At 36.7% G+C, this 22998-nt stretch overlaps 1 protein-coding gene across 2 annotated transcripts in view; it reads left to right on the plus strand.

Moving 5' to 3' along the window:
• Nucleotides 1-22998, plus strand: part of CPXM2 (carboxypeptidase X, M14 family member 2) — a 96631-nt gene that overhangs the window by 28023 nt on the left and 45610 nt on the right. For both annotated transcript variants that reach the window (XM_087932565.1, XM_026704930.2), the window contains exons 3-7: nt 1012-1121; nt 3654-3793; nt 16573-16657; nt 18938-19088; nt 21285-21373. In XM_087932565.1, coding sequence (XP_087788691.1) covers nt 1012-1121; nt 3654-3793; nt 16573-16657; nt 18938-19088; nt 21285-21373 — 575 coding nt within the window. The remainder of the gene's footprint in view (nt 1-1011; nt 1122-3653; nt 3794-16572; nt 16658-18937; nt 19089-21284; nt 21374-22998) is intronic.

Genomic DNA, 22998 nt, shown 5'->3' on the forward strand with positions numbered 1-22998 from the left:
CAATTAAAAATAAAACAAACTGCTTCCATTACATCAAGTATGTTGTTCTATCTTATCCAACTTCCAGAAGGGCTGTCTGTGGAAATGTTTAACAACACTGCAGACCATATTTTCAGCTAAAAAAAAAAGTTTTCTGGCAGGAAATAAATTGATTAAAAGTATGACACATTTTAAATGGAGAAAAAAGGTCCTGCAGAAGAAGAGGAAGAGGAGGAGATGTTGGTGGTGTACCTGAATACTTTTATGGCACCATCCTTCCTGCAAGCTAATGTCTAATCATCAAGTGCAAGGCCTAAAGGGTTAAGTACAGAACACCTATTATAGAGGATACCTACTTCTGAAGAATACCAGTAACGATTTAATCAGTCATGTATTGCCTCCTACTGGCCAGTAACCAATAACATCTAAAGCCTTCATTAATATTTTTTTTATATGTATAAATTTCTTGAACAATAATTATATGGGTATTTTTGTTGACATGGTTCCCCAGTGTTCAGGTGACTCATGTTGAGACGTAGTTAATTGGAATCAAGTGACAACTGGATTTATTTTTTTGGAAGGATTTAATAATGTGATTATGTGGTTAGGATCCTGGATAGCAAATTAGCAAGCCCATGTTGGAGATCCAAGTGCTGCCCTGGGATAGGATGAACTCCCATCTCGTCCTGCCAGGGACATGAAAGGAGCCTCCAGTTGTGTGACCTCCAGGCAGTGGTGATGTCACTAGCTAACCCTTTTGAACTCAGAAGCACGAGTGCGATGCTATGCGGTTACTGCATTTTCAGGAAACAATGAATTTCATATAAATTACTAATGCTACTGCCAAGACACTCAGGTCTCAAAATTTACACAAAACAGTTACAAATGAAAGACAAATCTTTTTTTCACTGACAAGTATTTCCCTCCCTTTTGCATGCCCACAATAGAAGCATATTTAAGCAAAGCATCGCCAAAGGTGCATATGCTTTGTTGACTGCTTTCTCACTTAACATTTAAATATTTGCTTTTCAGGCTGTCCTCCCTTGGGTCTTGAAACTTTAAAAATTACTGATTTTCAGCTTCATGCTTCTACAGTGAAGCGATATGGCCTGGGAGCTCACAGAGCACGATTAAATATACAGGTAAGATTATCTTTATATATATATTCCCATGTCATTGTAGTTGTGCTTTTAACATTGTAGCAACGTTTCGGCAGAATCTCATCTGCCATCATCAGGCTTCTGTATTGTGTGAGATTCTGCCGAAACGTTGCTACAATTTTAGAAGCACAACTATAATGATGTGGGAAAATACCCGAACAAAGCTGAATAACATACATGTAAGTACCCGCAAAAACTTAAGAATATATCTGTATCTGTATCTGTATCTGTATATGTGTGTGTATGTATATATATATATATATATATATATATATATATATATATATATATACACACATACACATACAGAGAGAGAGAGAGAGAGAGAGAGAGAGAGAGAGAGAGAGAGAGAGAGAATATGAATCTTTTGAAAAGCCACTGGTAAATGCCTTTCATTTTTTAACCACTGTAAGAAGTAATACCATTTTAAACTGTACAAAGTTAGCACTAACCCGTCTCCTAGAAGAGTGAAATATTTTGGGAAATATTAAAAAGGGAAGAATATTGTATTTTTCTAAAAGAGATACATGCTCTTGGAAAGCAGCTCCCACCTTTGTCAATAGCCCTAGCAGAACTGGGCCACCAGTCATCCAGATAGGACAAGACCTTCAGCTCCAGAGTGATGGGATTAAGACATGACTCTCCAGGACATTATAGGATTATCTAGCAGCAGGGCTCACTGCATTGCAAAATCTAAGGACATTGCATCAGCCCAAGGTTTAACCAAACTTGATTCAGACAAACATGACCCTGCATAGCCCCATGGGAATCTGAAAGCAGCAAATAGAATACATTTTCTTGCACAGGAACAGGAAGCTCAGGTTCAAAGCCCAAAAGAGGTATAAATACCTCTCTCTCTCAACTCCATGTGATAGCTGCACTAGGACCATGTACTTGTTGGTTCTGCTTCATTAAACCATCTTTCCAATCAGCCTCCATGTTTCCAGTGTCTTTCTCTCTTCTTGGAACTGAACCAGATGAACTTTTGTTCCAACAAACGAAAGGAAATAATGCTATGTTGCTTAATAGTGAATACAGCAATATAGAAACCTTAACCCTTTGCTCCCACAAGTTCTCCTTTACCCCATTATTTGTTCAAATGTTGTATATTTAGCTGTCTTGAAAATCACTTCAAGTTCTTAGGGAGCTGACAGTATAGAAATGCAAAGCAATTAATTAGTTTACTCCAAAGCATGATTGTTGGAAGTGGGATCATACTTGTCCTGCAGCTCTAGAGGAAACAATATAACTCCTTCTTGGAATAATTTCTTCTGGAACAGATACAATTGTTAATTGGATTACTGTCACAATATCTCTACAAATCCCTCGTTGTCATGTAGATATGGGGAAACAGCATTGATCTAAGCTTGGGAGAGTTCCTGCATGTTGAAAACCTTTCTACAAATATTATGTTACAAGGAACTATCAACTCCTAAGTTGCTTCTTTGTCAGATGCATGGAATGAATCATTCCCCCCAAATTTTCTTAAAAGGGTAGAGAAACCACTCTTTAGTTTGATGCTGATCAGAAAGGCTGGCATTAAAATGTACTTTCTTAATTCTTTGGTGCTGATTGTACAGATGCTCATAACAAGAAGTGTCCAATTATGCAGAGTGTTTCTGGAGCAAAACATCTGGCTTGATTAGAAGTTTGGAGCACCTGGAAAACCCAATGTCAAGTCTTTTAATGAACCATTTAGAACTTTCTGAAATAATTATATTTGTGTGCTACCGGAGATTTGAGTCCATGCTAAGTAGAGCAGTTTCTTGCATCTGCAGCTGCAGATGTTCCAGGATTCATAGGAAAATGTGGCATTGCGGTGAGCCATTCTCAGTGCCATGCTAAGAAATAGGTTAGTTTTTATCTTGTATGGTAAGTTATTTATCGGAACAGATGTAAGAAAGCTCTGAAAATGATGGAAAGGATGAAACTCAAGGCTACTATGCACTCTAAGAGAATTATAAATATAACATCTTGTTTTGATTACCATGAAAGACATGCTCCTATGCTGCATGATGAGTGATCTGCAGCAAAGTATTCTAATTAAAAAAAGCCCAGAAAGATCTACAGATCAAAATCTTTGAATAAAAAAAAGCCAGAAACTTCCATCAGGTTAAAGGAATAATTATATGCAAGGTAGCAAAAGACATTTAAAGGATCTCCTTTTTCTTTTCAGATGTTCAGGGATGAAACTTAACCTCATGCAACCCTTTTCTGATGGAACTTTTTGCCTTTTGTTTCTGAGTTTTTGCTTTGCGGTTCAATCCTGCCTTCTGTTTAACCATCTGTTCCTGTTACAGACTTCAGCCTTGACCAGTGCTTTGATACAGATCCAGGTTTAGGGCTTCTAAGAGTCAACAAACAAGCATCTCTGAGCACCAGATGTGGGTGGGTGGGGGGAATGGAGGCTAGACTGCGCTATAACTTTACTTGAGCTTACTTTTATCTCTGAACTTATTTCTTTCCAAAAGGCATCTATTCAGATTTCTAAAGAGAGTTTTGCCTTCTCTTCAGGCAGGTGTTAATGAGAATGATTTTTATGACGGTGCATGGTGTGCAGGACGGAATGATCCCTACCAATGGATTGAAGTAGATGCTCGCAGGCTAACAAAGTTCACAGGAGTTATTACACAGGGAAGAAATTCTCTTTGGCTGTAAGTAAATATATCACATAACATATCGTATGCATGCATGCATGCATTTTCTAAGCAAAACCCAGATGTTTCAGCAAAAGTTTTATCATACAAATAACTGTAAAACTACAATACTTTTAAAACATAGTCAAGTTTGGAATTAGCCACATTGGCCCATCTAGTGGGTATAGTTGAAAGGCAATTTCATTAGGACTAATTCTTCTCATCCAGTTATTTCAATGGAGTTTTACTTTGCTAAAATAAATCTTGATCCCTTTTTTAATCAATTTTCTCCACAATCATAGTTAGCCATTTGGGCGACCTTGAGAACATTCAAAAGAAAAGGCATGTTCTTGATGTAAAACAGGGCTTCAAGTTTCAGGAATATTCTCCAGTTTGGTGCTGATGCTGCTTAATGTCAAATTCAATATTAGCAGCCGAGTTTCACTAATGCTATGTACTGAGATTACATATATTATAATTAAGGCAGCCTACTTGAGCATCATGAATGTAATTCTATTGGTAATTTATTCCTTTCTATAAACAAAACGTTGAGCATTCTGATACAAAAAAACCACCTCCATTGTTTCTTGTCTTGACTTTTGGTGCTTTGGTCAAACTTCTTTCCCAAGCACCAAAAGGCAAGATAAGAAACAATGGATGGAAACTAATCAAGGAGAGAAGCAATCTACAACTAAAGAGAAAATTACCAATGATTAGAGAAATCAACCAATGGGACAGTTTGCCTTCAGAAGTTGTGGGTGCTCTATCACTGGAGGCTTTCAACAAAACACTGGACAGTCATTTGTCTGAAATGAAATAGGGTCTCCTGCTTGAACAAGAGGTTGGACTAGAAGATCTCCAAGGTCCTTTCCAATGCTATTATTTTAGGTTATTGTATTTCACTGGGAAAAGTAAGGTAGATTCCAATGCATCAAACTTTGTGCTAGGTATTAAATCCTTCTAAGCAACCATTTCATATATTATGCACTGATCCTAGTAAATTTCAATATGATTGATTCAGAGTGCCTACGTCTCAGCAGCAGCACATATATCTTAATGACAGATACACAGTGTCAGTTAAAATCCCACATTTAAACTCTGTTTAATTGTCAGTTGTCATAGTCTCCTTTTAATAATAGTGAGGTTCCATTCCAACGCTTTTATGTCTGATAAAATGATGCCTCACATTGTGTAATCTCATTTGATCACTGAAAATTCAAGATTGACTTTTCAGCACCAAGCAAAGCAGCGATCGAAAGTTTCCCACATTAAATGTTAGGCTGTTGCAATGTTGATTAAAAGTACATAAATCCTGGCAGGAAAGGTTGATAGCCAAATAGACACTAGATTTTACCAGCAAAGTCTGGGGTACAACAAAGCAGTCCCATTCAGAAGAACAAAAAACAGAGAGCAGTGTGATAAAAGTAGCAATGGATAGAATTGTATGTAGCTTCAGATTTAGCAGCATGATAGACACAGTCCATGTCTAATCATCTGGCAAGAAAAAAAGCATGGAGAATAATGCAAAGGTGCTTTATTCTTCATTGCTTTTGCAGACCCATAAAAGGCCAAAAATACAAAGCAGCATTTTTAACACTATCTTGTGAATATGGAGGCAACATAAATATAGAACTAAATATCATCATATGGGTAGTAGTCATTTTTTCTTTCTGAAGCAATCTGAAAATATGTTATAGCCTACCTACCCCCAGACAGTCAGAAAGGAATGCCTTGGGGTGTGCATCTGGGTCATAGTGGTTGTGTGATTATGTTTATTTTTCACCTATATGCTTTTGTTACAGCCTTTTTAACTGGCATACATTGAAATACAAAAGGGCGTGTGGGGTTCCAGAAAACTGCTAAGAGAAATCAATAGTGGCCATTAGCCAAAACTCTGGAATTTTATTCTAAAAGGGGTCAGGAGCAAATTGTTAGTACTGACATAAATCCAATATACCTGTAAGTAAACACAATAAGGATAGAAGTGAGTCTCTCTTTCAACTTCCTTCTTACCTCAGATCTGAAGGTGGTTAGATACTATAGTAGATGAAATTAAGATTGCTTTTAAATAGTAACTTTATGAAACAATCCATTAAAAACCAATGAAATAAAGAGCTGTGATGGGCAAGTGAAGCAAAACATATTACACATAGTCCTGGACTTATGACTGCAATTGAGAACAAAATGTATGTTGCTCAATGAAAAAAAATTGTTAAGTGAGTTTTGCCCCACTTTACAACCTTTCTTGCCTCAGTTGTTAAGGGAATCACTGCAGTTATTAAATCAGGAATGCCGTTGTTAAGTGAATTTGGTTTCCCCATTGACTTGGTTTGTCAGAAGGTCACAAAAGGTGATCACGTGACCCCGGGACCCTGCAACCGTCATCAGTGTGAACCAGCTGTCAAGCATCCGAATGTAAGTCACCTGACTGTGGGGATGCAGCAACTGTCATAAGGATGAAAAATCATCATAAAATCACTTTTTTCAATGCCATTGTAACTTTGAAGTTCACTAAATGAACTGTTGTAAGACAAGGACTGTCACGCCTCCATCGGAGCCTGAATCTGCAGGGAGAAGAGAAGCTGGAACTGGAGCTGACAGAGATCGAGAGGGTGGTTTCGTTGGCTTCAGAGGAAAATGGGGAGGAGTAGGGCCAGTCAGGCCAAGGCCTTTCAGGATTAGGACGGCTTGTAGGCAGGGAGGAATAGGGGCAAGATGACCAAGCAATAAGCAATGAACATGAGAGACAGAGCTCAGGTGATGAGCAAGGACCTCCCTTCCTGATCCTTGAGCACGGAGAGTGGAGAGAAGGCAAGAACAGTGCAGACTGAGCCAACTACTCAGGAGGAGAGCTCCCTGCCCCTCTTCACAAGGCACACCTGGGGACTGAGACTTAATGTCCCCCATGCTGTGGGGGAGGGCCATTTGTCGGGAACAAACACAAAATTCCTGGAGTGTTGAATGCCAACTTTTGAACTTTCCTGGATTCCTTGCATTCTTTCTGGATTTCTGGATTACTTGCTATACTCCCTTCTTCTTGGACTCTTCAACTTACCTTGCTGGAATTTTTGCTATGCAGCTGTAGTGTTCACAGCACGGGGCTGGGCTATTTGCAGTCAAAAGCTGCTTGATGTGTGTGTATGTGTGTGTGTGTGTGAGAGAGAGAGAGAGAGACAGAGAGAGAGAGAGAGACAGAGAGAGAGAGAGAGAGAGAGAGAGAGATCACTTTGCTCTGGGACTTGCTAGAAACATGGAAGCATTTGGGAAAATTTGGAGCAAAAAGGAGCAGTTTGAATTGCCAGCTGCCTGTGTTATCTCTGTGCCATGACCCAGGTCATCACAAGGGCTACTTGTACTTCACTCAAGAAGGGCTGTGGTTTAGATGTTGGTTGAGGATGGGGGAAACTCACATTCAAATCCATTTTCAGGAAGGTCATTGGGTGACTTTGGGTCCAAGGGCTTATTTCAATCCCCTCTACTTTGCTTCCTTTTTGACTGCATCATAATGCATGGTGGAAGAACTTCATTCGGTCAATCATGTGAATACTATCATTTTTTCTTCACTAGATGGCACTGGATTTAGCATCTCTGAGAGAAGTGAAGAGATTTTTTTGAGTCAGTTCTGCTTTTAAAGGAGACAATAAGGTTTTTTGTGTCGCTTTTAGACTTTTTAGTCCTTCTTTAACAGGCTGCAAATGTTCAAGACTTGCAATAGAACCCTGAAATAAACTTCCATGCTGGGCTACATATGGTGATTTTCTCATAAAAAGGTCAAGTGTTTGAACACCATTTAAAAAAAACACACAATTGCTATGATGACAAATTTCACAGGCACACGTTTATTTAAATGCTGGCATTCTTTTCCCTTGTCATCTGTCTATGCACAGTAGACAACTTACCAAATTAAACTGTTAGAAAAGTCTAAAATGGCCTAATTATGATTAGATTAAATGGTTTCTTTGCTTTAAGCTTTCAAAAACTTGGGATGCGTAAAAACTTGTTTTTTTCAGGCCATGTTTGTTATGGGTTATCTGATTGCAAAATTGGATTTTTACGACAATTAAAAATAATGCCATCTGCAAGAGCTACATTTTTCATATCTTTCCCAATGAATAATGGGAAAGGGCATAAAACCTGACAGATAAATTGACCTGCATTTTTGTGACATATTCTTAGTTATTTTAGGGTCTAGAGCTAGACCTGCAAACTTACCTAAGCTAAAGAACTATTTTCATCTCTGGAAATTCCAGTGTCACACTCAGAATTTTCAAACACAGATGTTCAAAATGTTCAAAAGCTATTTTGAATGCAGGTGGAGAGGAGAAAAGGGATCATAATGTATTTTCAGACACAGGCAAGGGTGGGATTCTACCAGTTCGCACCTATTCGCTAGAACCAGTTTTTAACACTGTAAGCAGTTCGGAGAACCAGTTGTTAGAAGAAATTACTAGCCTAATCCTGTAAGGAAAGCAGGAAGGAAACATTCCGGTGTTGCTTACAGAAACTGCCTCTCCGTTAACCCTTATTGTATTCTTGGCAGGCCTAGACTTCCTGTCACAGGAACTTCTCTGGAGTTTTTTTCCCCTCCTTTGCTGGTACTTTGCTTGTGTGGAGTGACCATTCAAAGTTACAATGGCACTGAAAAAAGCGACTTATGACCATTTTTCACATTTACAACTGTTGCAGCATCCCCACAGTCATGAAAGGCTAGACGAGAAGATGCGTGCCTTGATGTGAGTGATATTGAGTTGGCCACACCCAGCCAGTCACGTGACCACCAAGCCATGCCCACCAACTAAGCCATGCCCACAGAACCGGTTGTTAAAACATTTGAATCCCATCCCTGGACACAGGTAATCCTTGACTTATGACCACAATTGAAACCCAGATTTCTGTTGCTAAGCAAGAAAGTTTTAAATAAATTTTGACCCATTTTATGACCTTTCTTGCCCCAGTTGTTCAACGAATCATTGCAGCTGCTATGTTGGTAGCATGGCTGTTAAGTGAATCTGGCTTCCCCATTGATCACAGGACCATTGAACCCTGCAATTGTCGTAAATATGAATCAGTTACCAAGCATCTGAATTTTGATCTCATGACTATGTCGATGCTGCAATGGTCATAAGTGTGAAATATGACCCTAAGTCACTTATTAAAGTGCTGTTGTAATTTTGAACAGTCACTAAATCAATGGTTGTAAGTTGAGGAGTAAGCTGTTTATTCAGCAGTGTTGTGAGAAGCAAATAGAGGCCCAATTGTAAAAGAAGCATTAGGTTGTGATATTGCATGTACACAACAAAAGGGGGTGGGGCTTATATTCCAATGGAGCCCCTTGTATTTGTCATTTTGATGAAGGCAGCAAGATCCTATAGATGCCTGAAATGTCATCTAAAATAAATACATAAGCAATCACAGTCACCTCTATTGTAACAATTATCTTTTTTTTTTGCATCAGAGACGAATCCTTTTTTTTCTACAATTAGGAAAGGCTGCACATATATTCTTAGTTGTGAATTCGGTTCAATTTCCTTGAATTTACTGGAGAAGGAAAAGAGGGGAAAAGGACAAATAGAATCATTAACCTAGTCTTTGAAACAGTGTACAATTCAGTCACGAAAATACAAAGTAGCATATTCATTGAATGAAAGCATGATCAGTTAATTTGGCTGCCAATCCCATTTATGGTCACATCCAAATGTATCATTGCACTAAACATGTATGAATCACTGCACATTTTTGTAGGACAGGATGATGTAATGTAGACCCAAAGAGACAAGTGGGGCTCATTTCTTTACTTGAAACAGAATTTTCTTCAGCCACGTTATTTATAGAATAGACTATATAGAATAGAATATTCTTTATTGGCCAAGTGTGATTGGACACACAAAGAATTTGTCTCTGGTGCATAAGCTCTCAGTGTGTTCTGACCAAGGCTTATGGAGAAACTAACAAACAAACATTAGTCCCACTCCCACCCCCTTTTTTTTATTTCAATAGCTGTGAATTTTAGTCATTCACAGCCCATAAGGAGTCTGAAACAGTTTGTAAATAGTCCCATGGAAGTCTGCCAAAGTCCTTCAGGATAAGGCTGATAACCACGCACCTTTATCATCCTTGAAATGCTGCCAATGACTAAATGTCCAATTAGTTATATGAAGTCAAAACGGAACACAAATTCAGCACCGAGCTTTAGGTTTCAAACTGACCAGTATGAACAAAGTTGCTTCCTGCAAAGATTCCTGTCCTTTTGCTCCTCCTTTATGTCTTATGGGAGGGCCAATCACCTCCAAGCCTTACTTCCAAGTCACCCTGTTTGTCTTAACTGTTCTTGCCTTCTAGCAGCTCTGCGCAAGCGTGCACTGGGAACAGTCTCCCCCTGTACCTCTGACTCGCTGATGTCAGATTCTGGGGGCTCCGGAGCTAGCACATAACTCTCAGATGGCCCTGGCCCCATCTCTGTGTTGGACACAGATCTCTCATCTGAGTCCTCCCCAGACTCCAGGACTGGTCCATGTTGCTCCCCAGTGTCCAACTCTGCTGCCAGCTCTGCAGGCTTCTGGTGGACCACAACAGATTAATTGTTCTAACTGTCAGGAAACTTCTTCTTAGCTCTAGGTTATTTCTCTCCTTGATTGGTTTCTATCCATTGCTTCTTGTCATGCCCTCAGGTGCTTTGTGGCAGCTCTTCAAATATTGGAAGGCTGCTATCACGTCCCTTAGTCCTTCTTTTCATTAAATCAGACATACCCAATTCCAGCAACCATTCTTTAAATGTTTTAGCTTCCAGTCCCCTAACCATCTTTGTTGCTCTTCTCTTTGCACTCTTTCTAGATTCTAAACATCTTTTTTTACATTGTGGTGACCAAAACTACATGCATTATTCCAAGTGTGGCCTTACTATATATTGAACTTATACCGTACCTGTGCATTTGAGGCTTTTTGTCTAAATGTAGAGCCTCACTTTTTTCACCATTGAATATAGAGGATTTTTATACTATTTAGCGACTATCTGGATTTTTTTTTTTTAGCCAAGATAGTGCAGCACTATTTTTAAATATTTTATTGATACTAGAGTCTTTATTTTTATTTTTTCCCCAGTACTTGTATACTTCTAGATATCACTATAATTTTATACCTCAAGGAGATTCACAACCCAAGTGATAAAACAAATAATTCAGTAATTCAAATCTAAACAGACTGCAGAAAAAAAAAACTTCCCTGCTTTTGCCCAAAACATATTTCAGATCCGGTCTTATGCCAGAATTGATTACCTTTGGAGATCAGGACTTGACCAGACCATTTTTAGATCTCTGTGTAGTATGTCATTGTACAAATACAGTATAAGTGATAGGGCAAGAAGGAAACGTTTTGATGGTTGTACATTATGTTTCCTACAAAAAGATACTACATACCCCAATACATAAATATATTATCATCCTTCATCATTTTAGCCATTGTCTACCCTCTTCCAACCAATACAGTCCTAAGCTTTCTTTTGCCAATTGGGCCCACAAAACTTGCTGATATCATCAATCCATCTTGTTTTAAGTCTCTTTTGTGGATGTGTTTTTTCCCGTGGGATCTCTTTATAACTGCTTTGGTCCGCATAAACTTATACTCAACTCAATAATTCCATAATTCTTACTCCTGTACAGCAAAATTACTTAACAAAGAAAAAATAGTAATACTTTCAAAAGGAAACATTATTTAAATCATGATACTTTTTCAAACTGTATTTGAAATTACCTCAGAAATTAGTTATACATAATTTAAACATGTTTTCCTTTTAGATTTTCCAGCTTTTCTAATAAATTATTTAAGCTAGGATGAACAAAATGATAGTTATGACAGGACTGCTTTTTTTTGCAAATTTGGACTGCATGTTGAAACACTTAAAAATAACCTTGATAATGAATTCATTACTTTTATGCATATGATTTTTTTCTTCTGTATTTTTGCATATTCATAAATGAAAAAATATATCTAGCATTGCATTTGAGAGATCAGTTTTGAAGAAATGTGGGATTATTTCCAGGTATATTGTTTATTATTTAAATACCAGATTTTTTAAGGACCTTTTTGAACTTAGCGAATGTTCTTTTTAAATATCTTTAAATGTAACACACTGAATCCACACATTCACAAAAACCTGGTCATAACTCTAGAGGATAGGGGAAATGCATCCCTTTTTAGTGATACTCAACCAGGGATGGGATTCAACTGGTGTTACTACCGGTTCGGTGACTATGTCTATGCTGTGTAAAGCAGCTGAGGTTGAAAAAGCAGGAAATAAAGGACAGGTAAGGGCGGGTAGGTGGGGCAAGTTCAGTGTCTGCTGCTCTCCAGAGCTACCAGTTATATAGAGCCAGGCTCAACCGGTAGCATCCCACCCCTGTACTCAACATTTTAAAACATACAAAAGGAAGGCTATACAGGTAGTCCTTGACTTACAACGGTTCATTTAGTAACTGTTCAAAGTTACAACAGCACTGAAAAAAGTGACTTAGGACCTGTGATGACCTAGGATGTGGCATGAAAGCAACACGGCCAGAGAACAAATCTAACTCCCCTTTATTGCTCCAACTTTGCCCGCAAACGTCCCTATGTTTACTATAAGCAAAGCTCTCACATCCACCTTCAGCAGCCTCTGGCTGTGAGTAGTTCTGAAAGCCAGGTTAGCAAAAGGTAACCAGGGCCAGCAGCCCAGCAAGCCAGCTTAGGTAACAGTAACCAGAACAAAAAGTTCAGTGAAGCAGGTAAACCGGGCAAGCCCCACAAAACAGAACACAGTAATTTCCAGGCATCAGCACACAAAGCTCCACAGATTCAATGCTTGTTCCTGAAAAATGCCCTTCCCATCAGCACCTCCGTACATCTCAATCACCAGGTCTGCCTTGTGAAAGGGGGGGCACTCTCCTCCCTCATAATTGGCTCCATCTGGCTATGCTTCTATATCTCCTACTTGATGGATAGGAGGGTTGTCTAGGATATTTGCTTGTCACCTGAGCTTTGTCTCTCTTGCTCCTCCCTGTCTACAAGCCTTTCTAATCCTGATAAGCTCTGCCCGGACTGGCTCTGCCCTTTCCCAGTTTCCTCCAAAGCCAACAGAGACGCCCTCTCGATCTCTGTCAGCTCTTGTTCCAGCTCATCATCCCCCACAGATTCAGATTCCGACAACAGGGGAATGACAGGCCCATTTTATGATTATCGTAGCATCTCTATGGTCACATGATCAAAATCCAGATGCTTGGCAACAGGTTCATATTTATGATAGTTGCAGTGCCCTGACCCCAGGACACTGCAACCATCATAAATATGAAACTGTTGCCAAGCAACCAAAGTTGTGTGACCTTCTGATAAGCAAAGTCAATGGAGAAACCAGATTTACTTAACCACTGTGTTACTAATTTAACAACTGCAATGATTTTCTTAACAACTGTAAGTAAAAACATTGTAAAATGGGGCAAAATTCACTAAACAAATATCTCATTTAACAACATTAATTTGGGTCTCAGTTGTGATCATACGTCGAAGACTACCTGTAGTGATATTCATATATACACACAGGTAGAAAAAGCATGGTGCCCAATGGCTAGAGCTTCATTATGAGGTCATGGCCAAAAACCTGTCTAACCATGCCTTACAGCTGACTTATAACCATCCAAATAAAAGTCCAAATAATTTTTTTATTTATGGGATTTATTCACTGCCTCAATTTTCATATATTTTAGGAGGTTAATTTCCATGTTCTGCTTTTAATTAATTAAACCTTCCAATTTAGCTAATTAGGAAGATTAGGAAGATGCAAGGTCTAGAAATAGAAAATATAAATAAATATTTTATCTAATGGGTAATATATAAACTATTTGGGATGGCAGAGTTGGTTTCAACTCTTTCTTTTTCTTTTAGTATTTTTTTCTCCGTTTCATAGTTCATAGTTAGATTTTGCTTTCCTTGGATTTTGGACTGGGTTCACCTGTTAATTTCCTCTTCTCTAATATTGCTGGCTGCAATATTGTACCCTTTCCTATTTTTGATAAAGGTATTGGACTCCCACTACTTTCAGCAGGAACGGTTATAGAGCAGTGGTGGTATTCAGCAGGTTCTGACCAGTTCTGGAGCACCAGTAGCAGAAATTTTGAGTAGTTTGGAGAACTGGCAAATACCACCTCTGACTGGAGATTTTACAGTACCCTTGCCCTGCCATGCCTACCATGCCATGACCACAGAACTGGTAGTAAAGAAATTTGAATCCCACCACTGTTATAGAGGAAGGAAAGGATATGTAGTCCAGATGTCTAATGGTACCAAACTGGTGAAATCTATAATACCACCTTTTAAATATCTTTGTAGTGGTCCTACTTTGCAATGTTAATCTTTTGGAGGGGAGTGTTTATAGTAGCATATTCAGATCATGTTTTACCTTTTAAATTGGGGTTTCCTTTACAACTAAAAGTTGAGATGTGGAACACTGAATTTTAACTGTAGATGTTTATTAATGTTCTTTTTTTAGAGCTGCGTTGCAACTTTTAGCTGACAATTGATTGGAGAAAATGGTTTTTTTTATTTGCATGCAGTTAAGAGATGTGTTATGTGATGAAAAGTTTTAAATTTTTGAATTAAGAAGAGATGAAGAAATTGTTTATTTGTTATAATGAGGGTGGAAAGTTGCTTTGTTCAGGTCAAGAGTTATTCTATTTTTTATTTTTTGAACTTTTTTTTAGAATTATCTTTTACATTTAATTAAAAATTTTAACAAAATTATTATCAAAAAAGGTCTTATCTTTGTAAGATTAGGTAGGACGATAATTTCCAATATTGCAAAAATGGAGGAATGACTTTTCACTGATTTTCTTTGAAATTTGGAATCACTAGTGGCTTTTTAAATTTATATTGAAAGATCTGATAAGTCAATCTTTTTTCCCCTTGAGCTAATAATTTCATGCAGTCCTTTGTTTGGAAATTTTGCACAAATAGGAGATGAATAAAAGGTTTAAGGATATTGGCTATTGTCATTAAAATATTGCATGATGATTAAATATCTATATGGAAAGCATTCCAGTTTTAAATACAAATTCACACAAAAAAATTTTCCTTCCAAAGCATAGCATCTATTAATAATAATAGAATAATATTTGTGCCTATTATTCTATTATTTTATTAAATGTTGACTAGGAAGAGGAAAATATCAAATTATTATAATAGTAGAGGGGAAATAACCTTATAAAAATAATCAATAGTTATTATCAGGTGAATCTCTAGCCATTTTCTAGAATGAGAATTTGGAATGAGGAGATGGAATATTATGTACTTTTGAATCAGTAGCAAAGGTTCTTAAAATCTTAAAAATATTGCTTACAATAACATAATGTGAGTAGTTCCAAAAAAGCCAACTCGAGTTCTAATGAATTGGAAAATTTAAGCATGGAAGGCCTGTCCAGTCAGTATTCCATTTTTATTTGATATTGGATATGGTGTTATAAAAATCACTATGATTTAAGGAGGTGACTGAGCTTCTGAATTACGGGGGAAAAATAATATTGACCTTTATAACCGTATTGTGCTTGAGTGAGGGTTATTAAAGATGATTCATGTTGTGAGGGAAAAAAACCTCTGAATGTACAATCTTGGATTATCAATATGTACTTCTTTACTGCTTATAAAGTAGCACTTTATTAATGAAGTGGGAAGAATGATCAATATTATTTTCTGTGGTCAAAAGTTCATAGTTTGTTTTAAAATTAGCCTTAATTTACTTACCCGACAGATGAGATACCATATATATTGTTGTTAGCAACCTCCCCCCAATTAAAAGATGCACTCTCAATTTCAGATAAAAAGTAATTTCTTTATGAATAAAAATGTGTTTGTACAAATAGGACTTAAATTGAGTTTGTGCATCCTGACCTTTATATCTGGGATGATGACAGTGTATGAAAACATAAAACAAACATGAAATAAGTCTATAGATTGTACTTATTTCTATTTCCTCAATAGCTAATGACAGACTCAGAAGACAATTTAAATCAAGGAAATGGTGTGTGATTCTCAAAGAAGTTTGTGCAATTTCCTCTACAAAGAAGGTTACTTGGTACCAGTGGTGGGATTTAATTTTTTTTACTACCTGTTCTGTGGGCATGGCTTGGTGAAGCCATGGGAAGGCGAAGGATATTGTAAAATCTCCAGTCAGAGGTGGTATTTGCCGGTTCTCTGAACTACTCAAAATTTCAACTACCAGTTTTCCAGAAATGGTCAGAACCTGCTGAATACCATCTCTGCTTGTACTCAATTGCTTTGAAGCTCATCACATTTGGCACTCAATACATTTTGATGCAAAAGTTTTGTCCCAGTACTCATTGTTTGTTTGGTATTTCACACACAAGCTAGAACACTGGTGTTGGCTGCCTTGTGCCACACTACATTATTCCTTATGGGAAAAATTTGTTTGGTACTCATCATTTTTGGCACTCATCATGTGTCCCATAACCAATCAACGATAAGTACCAAGATACCACTGTACTTATTAGAATCTGGGCATTATGTATTCCATTCGTGTTGTATGCTGCTAATTATGTAGTTCTTTTTTTTTCCAAAGAACTAGCAGATGATATATAAATTCTGCCAACAGATATATAAATAGACACATCCTTAAGGAAGCAAGCAATTAAATAACCATAATTGTCCCATCAAACTGAATATAACACACTGCAAAATAAGGTGGGCTTTGATATTCTCTAGAAAGCAGATAAAATGCATTTATAATCACTTAAGAAAACAATCCTCTGTTTTTTTTCTAGGAGTGACTGGGTAACATCTTACAGAGTTATGGTGAGCAATGACAGTCATGAATGGATCACTGTCAAAAATGGTTCTGGAGACATGGTTAGTGTCCCAAGAAATACCCTGTTTGTTCCCATTCAGCAGTCATATTTATCAATAAGGTGGCTTAATTTCACCATTCACCTCACCAAAATTTTAGAGAACCATCAAAAGCTAGCCAGATGAAATGATCAGAAAGCATATAATTAGCCAGATCTTGGTGAAATTAAGAAGTTCTCTGATAGCAGATGCTGAATTTTGAAATTCACTATTGAAGATCACTGCATACACCTTCCACATACATCAGCTCAAGTAGTCAAAGCTGCTTACAAAATCTTTCGAATCTCAAAAATCTCCATTTCAAAAATACAAGTACATTTGCTAGAAAAGGTTAGGCTGTTCAAAGATTTCTGGATTGCCCATTAAGTCTCGTGCCTCCCACTCTTGTTTGTCAATAGAAACCCAGTTCAAGTAATAACTTTTTATGAACAAGAGTACTGAGCTCTACAAGAGAGATGTGTGTTTTCCCAGTTTCCTTATAAGTTTTATTATGGCTAATGCAATATGCCAGACTTTTCAAAGCCTGTGACAATCTTACAGTTTGCACTATTTGTAAATGGTGAATTTATATTCTTACCCTAGTGCATTTTTAGACACTTCTAGATTAGGACCTTCTTTATTAACTGTATATTCAAGACAGAAAAAGTAATGGAACATTCTAGAAAACAGGGTAATAGGATAGATGTTTGGGCTTCCATCATTCATATGGTATTGGTCATGATGAGCTCACTGCACTATTTGAAATAAGAATAATCATGGCATTCTATATATTCAATTACATTTTTTTCCCCAAAGAGAGGCAACTCATACATTGTTCACTGTAACAGAACAAATATTTGTGCCATGAAGTTATCAAAGGGTAGAGTATGAATGCATGCCTATTATAATAATAAGCACAGTAATAGAACTAACATCTAAGAGAAAATGCAATTACTAAGTAGAAGAACCAGTAGTATATAAAGTCAGTAACCTGCAATTGATCTGAATATGTTTTTTCTTCTTCTTCTGACTTATTTTTATGTTAATTTTCCCATAGATGAAATGCAAATAGCAGTCTTGGAAGAGATCTAAAGCACATTTTGCAACCTATAGTTTCAAACTTCATACAGCCTCCTCCAAAGCTGCCTAATATGACAGAATTAAAAAAGCTGTGGAATATTTTAAATTCATAACTTTAGATATAATTTGTTTTTTGCTCTAGCTCTGACTCTAGCTATCTAGCTTGACCTACTTTTTCAGCTCAGGAATCTGCACCTTTTCCAACTAACACATTTTATTAAAATACATAATCTTTCATGAGCCTTTCCTTGCCAGATAGCTCAAGTTAGGCTAAATATGAGTATTAATTAAATATTAAATTACAAAGGATATAGAAGGAAAACTGGGTTCAACATCAGTTTCCCTTCTATATCCTTTGTAATTTAATATTTAATTAATACTCATATTTAGCCTAATATCATCCTTTCTCCAAAACTAGGAGAAAAAGACATTGCACAAGACATTTAATCAATTTTTATATTCCTGTAGTAGATTTATATCCATAAAAGCATCCTCTGAAATATCTAAAATTTATGTGCATTGTTTTCTTGGACAGCTTTTGGGTATCATCTGAAGGTCTGTTATCTAAGACTCAAACAAGGGTTTATGATGGGGTGTCAAACTGTGGCATCACATGACGTATCAGGACTCCCCCCCTTGCTAAACTGGGCATGGGTGTGGCCAACATGTGATGCATCCGGCCAACTGGCCGGGAGTTCAACAGCCCTGATTTATACCATCACCATCTCTCTACTTGTGGTCTCTCCTGGTTCTCATTTCACTGATATTGTGTCATCGGTGAAAGGCCAAAATATAGAATACTTTCAAACTGAATTTGCTTGAGAATGTTAAAAAAAGTTTTATTGGGCTAGTGGCATTCCCTTTGTCTCACTGATATGTAGCCCCAAATATCCCTTTTGAAGGCTATATTCAGCACTCACTCTACCCAAAGAGATTCTTCACCAAAAGACACATATTTGGTTGGATGAATATTTTTTTTTAATTTGTAAAGCAGTCATATTCTATCTTGCAAATTAATATGAAGACAGGAAGATGAGGAAGGGAAGTTTCTCTCAAACACAGTAATCCATTTTAATTTAGCCTCAAAAAAGGTCCCATTTAAACTAAGGAAAATGGGATAAGGAATAATGTTTTCTTGAATGGTCAATGTAACATCTAATTCTTCTAACTTTTCACTGGTTTCAGTTTTTCTTAACTATGCCCATTCTTTTTGTATTTAAATAGCTTTTTGAAGGCAACAGTGAAAAGGAAATTCCAGTCCTTAATGAATTGCCAGTACCCCTTGTTGCACGTTACATACGGATAAACCCTCAGTCCTGGTATGAGGAAGGAAACATATGCATGAGACTTGAGATCCTAGGCTGTCCTCTTCCAGGTAAAACCATGTTTAAGATCAGATTTGGCATAAAGTATTAAAAAAATCAAAAGAAAGTTCTGGGTTTATTAAGAGCTGTAGTGGCACAGTGGTTAGAATACAGTATTGTATTTATGCTAATTATGCTGACCGCCAGCAGTTCGACTCAATCGGCTAAAGGTTTACTCAACTTTCCATCCTTCTGAAATCAGTAACATAAGGACCCAGCTTGTTGGGGGGAAATATGCTGACTCTGTAAACTGCCTAGAAAGGGCTGCAAAGCACCATGAAGTGGTATATAAGTCTAAGTACTATTGCTATAATTTCAGGGGGTGAAGTTGCTGAATCTCTTTGAATCAGAGGACATATTTAGAATGTTGAGAACTTATTAGATATGATCTCACAAAATGGTAGATGTAGTATAACAGGGCGAACTAGAGATTTTTCTCTTTTCCATTTTGTCCAGCTAGCCAAGATATTCATCTTTTATCATGCCATTTGTCTCTTTGGAATTGGACACAGATTAAGCACTGGTTAGCAGCTAACAAGTATTCTGAATTTCTGAAAAATCTGATCTATGTGCTGAGTCAATAAAAAAATAGAAGGTAGAATTATTTTCATAAGTTATAAGGAGGATATTTTTTCCCGTGATGGTTTTTAGAGTTAATAATACATGAAGAAACTAAAGAAAGTATATGCATACTAGCTGTTCAGATTCTTTCTTGGTTTTTAAAAATTCTACAAATAGATACAGAATAAGACGGAATCCTGAAATGGAAATTGGTTGATTGATTGATTGATTGATTTAAATATATATGCCACCCATCTCACTATTGAAGCAACTCTGGATAATATTTTTCCCACAAAAATGTCCATGAAGATTTTTGCCCTGAGTGTAAGGATTTATACAGATAGTCTTTGACTTACAACAGTTCACTTAGTGACTATTCAAAGTTACAACAGCACTGAAAAAAAGTGACTTATGACCATTTTTCACACTTATAACCCCATGCTTACATGATTTACAGTTGGATGCTTAGTAGCTGGTTCATATTTATGACTTTTGCAGTGTCCAAGGGTCATGTGATCACATTTTGTGATCTTCTGACAAGCAAAGTCAATGGGGAAGTCAGATTCAATTAACAACCCTGTTATTAATTTAACAATTGCTGTGATTCACTGAACAACTGTGGCAAGAAAAGTCATAAAAATGGGGCAAAACTCTCTTACCACTTTTCTCACTTAGCAACATAAATTTTGGGCTCAGTTGTGGTCATAAGTGGAGGACTACCTGTATCTGCATTTGATTGATTTTCAGTATTTTCTCAACTTAACTTTCCTTGAAGTTGGAAAGAACCTAAGAAGTAAGTGATTAGTTTTCTAGACTTGTAGAATTCAATTTTTAGCCTGAGTCCTTCATCTATAGTGAAAATTGCTGTCATAATTTAATGCAGTTCACTTTTTGAACTAACTTTAAATCTAAGGATTAAGTAAACTGCCCAATTAGATTTCTCATTTTGAAATAATCCTCTATGGATTTAAATATGTACAGCAGTTGATATATCTGTATCAGCTACTATGTTATGTCTAGTTCATATTGGCATTGCAAAGATATAAAAATACTGAGTGAGAATAAAAATCAGAGAGTGTAAAGTGGACCAGTTATGTAAAGTTGCATCCCTATACCATTGCCGATTATGTAAAAGATCTAACTGATGATTAAATAATGACATATCCCAAGAAGAAGCTAAGTCTATTTTTGTACTTCACAGATCACTGAAAATTTTGTTCATTTATTTCTGAATACATGACATATAAACATCCTTGTGCTGGATAAATTTATCTAATATTACCTTCTGATATATTTTCCTAAACTAAATGTTAATGTGAATCAAATATGTAGATAAGCATACATAAATAACATGATGTGGATTATAACAAAGATCTGGTGGTTTCAATATAGATATGAATCTTACATCTGAAGAGTAATGTTCTTTGTTCCAAAGCAAAAATAAAATAAAATGAAATATGGGATAGGATGTTGAATTGTCACCTGCAGTCTGATTAAGGATTTTAAATCACCACTTCAACTATTCCAGTCAGCTCACTATTACAACATGATCTATATTATTATCATTCAATAACTGTAAATAAATGATCATGGTCAAAAATACTATTCTTTCTTTTTGAAAAATATTTATCTTTTTTTAATTACAGACCCCAACAATTATTATCACAGAAGAAATGAAATGACTACCACAGACAACTTAGATTTCAAGCATCATAATTACAAAGAAATGAGGCAGGTAGGATGCAAAGGAGCAAAAAAAAATGTGTATAAAGTTCCTTAAGCAGGAAATAAAGTGGCATTACTGAGAATAGTTACCCTGAAGAAATGTGAGGGGAAAAAAGACAATGCAGAGAATTTAAATAATACTAATGGGCTATTTGGTTATATAGCCTTAGGTTATAACCATTAAGCTCCATTTTAAAATAATTGGATGCGCTTACTGATCGGGTGATTTATAACCTGCTTCAGAAAATGGTCAAAAACTTAGTTGCCTGTAATCCACTGGGAACATAATTTAGTCAAGTATTTCTCAAAATAATTCTCCCATCTACTTTATTGCAAATTTTTCAATTTTGAAATGGACACTGTTTTTTCTAGCTCTTTCTCAATAAGGATCTTTTTAAAAACATTCATATTGGAGAATGACACATACCTATTGCCATAGGCTTACTATGAAATCTGGTTCTCCTTATGCTTATACTGAGTAAAAATGTAAGAAAAGCCTTCTTCATGCAGGAATTGTTCATATAATGAAATAGCAGAGTTGGAAGGGACCATAGAGGTCTTCTAGTCCATTTCCTGCTCTGGCAGGAAATCCTATACCATTTTAGATAAATTGTTGTCCAATCTCTTCTTAAAAACTTCCAATGTCAGAGTTTTCTCAACTTCTGGAAGCAAGTTATTCCACTGATTAATTGTTCTGTCAGGAATTTTTTCCTTAGTTTTAGGTTGCTTGATTGGTTTCCATCCATTGCTTCTTGTCCTTCCCCTAAGTGCTTTCTGACTCTTTCTTCTTTATGGCAACCCCTTGAGATATTGGAACACTGCCATCATGTCACCCGCTACTCCTTCTTTTAATTAAACTAGACACACCCTATTCTAGGAACCTTCTTTCTATGTTTTAGTCTCCAGTCCCCTAATCACCTTTGTTGCTCTTCTCTGCACTCTTTCTAGAGTCTCAGCATCTTTTTTTAGATGCAGTGACCAAACCTGGATGCAGTGTTCCAAGTGTGGTTTTACCAAGGCATTATAAGATGGTATGAACACTTTGCAGGTTTCTTTCCCTGGAATAATTCTGAGAAAGCTCTTGTGAATGTGCAACACTAATTACAGGTAGTCCTCAAGTTACAACAGCAATTGGGACTGGAATTTACATTGTTAAGTGAGGATGTGCAAGGAGTGCCAGTCAGAAGGAAATTTCAAAGACTGGTCACAACCACCATTGAATGCCATCGTAACCTCAACAGTTGCTGAATAAATAGTTGTAAGTTGAGGACTACATGTAGTCAAATGAAAGGTCTTAGAGGCCTAGCCAGAATGAAAGCCACCATGAAGTGTTCTGAGTATTTCTGTGTTCTGGTACACGTTACCTGTGGCAGTGTATATGGTCTGAACTTAATGTCATATATATTTATTCAAAATCATTCTGGCTTCTGTTGTCTTTCTTATAGATGCTCTGTATCCAGAATGCTGGAAAAATTTGAATATTAAGAATTATAGTGAAAACTTAATCAGATATGGGTAGCTTGGATGAAATTGTGAATTAAATGTAGCCATTCACCAGCCTTCACACTTTTCTGTAACTCAAAAAGTATCAAATAGGTTTATAAATGTCCATTCTGAGGTAAAATAAGCTTCGGA

This window comes from Pseudonaja textilis, chromosome 4, assembly GCF_049901715.1.
Source record: "Pseudonaja textilis isolate UNSWEBS1 chromosome 4, rPseTex1.2, whole genome shotgun sequence".
Lineage (NCBI taxonomy): Eukaryota > Metazoa > Chordata > Lepidosauria > Squamata > Elapidae > Pseudonaja > Pseudonaja textilis.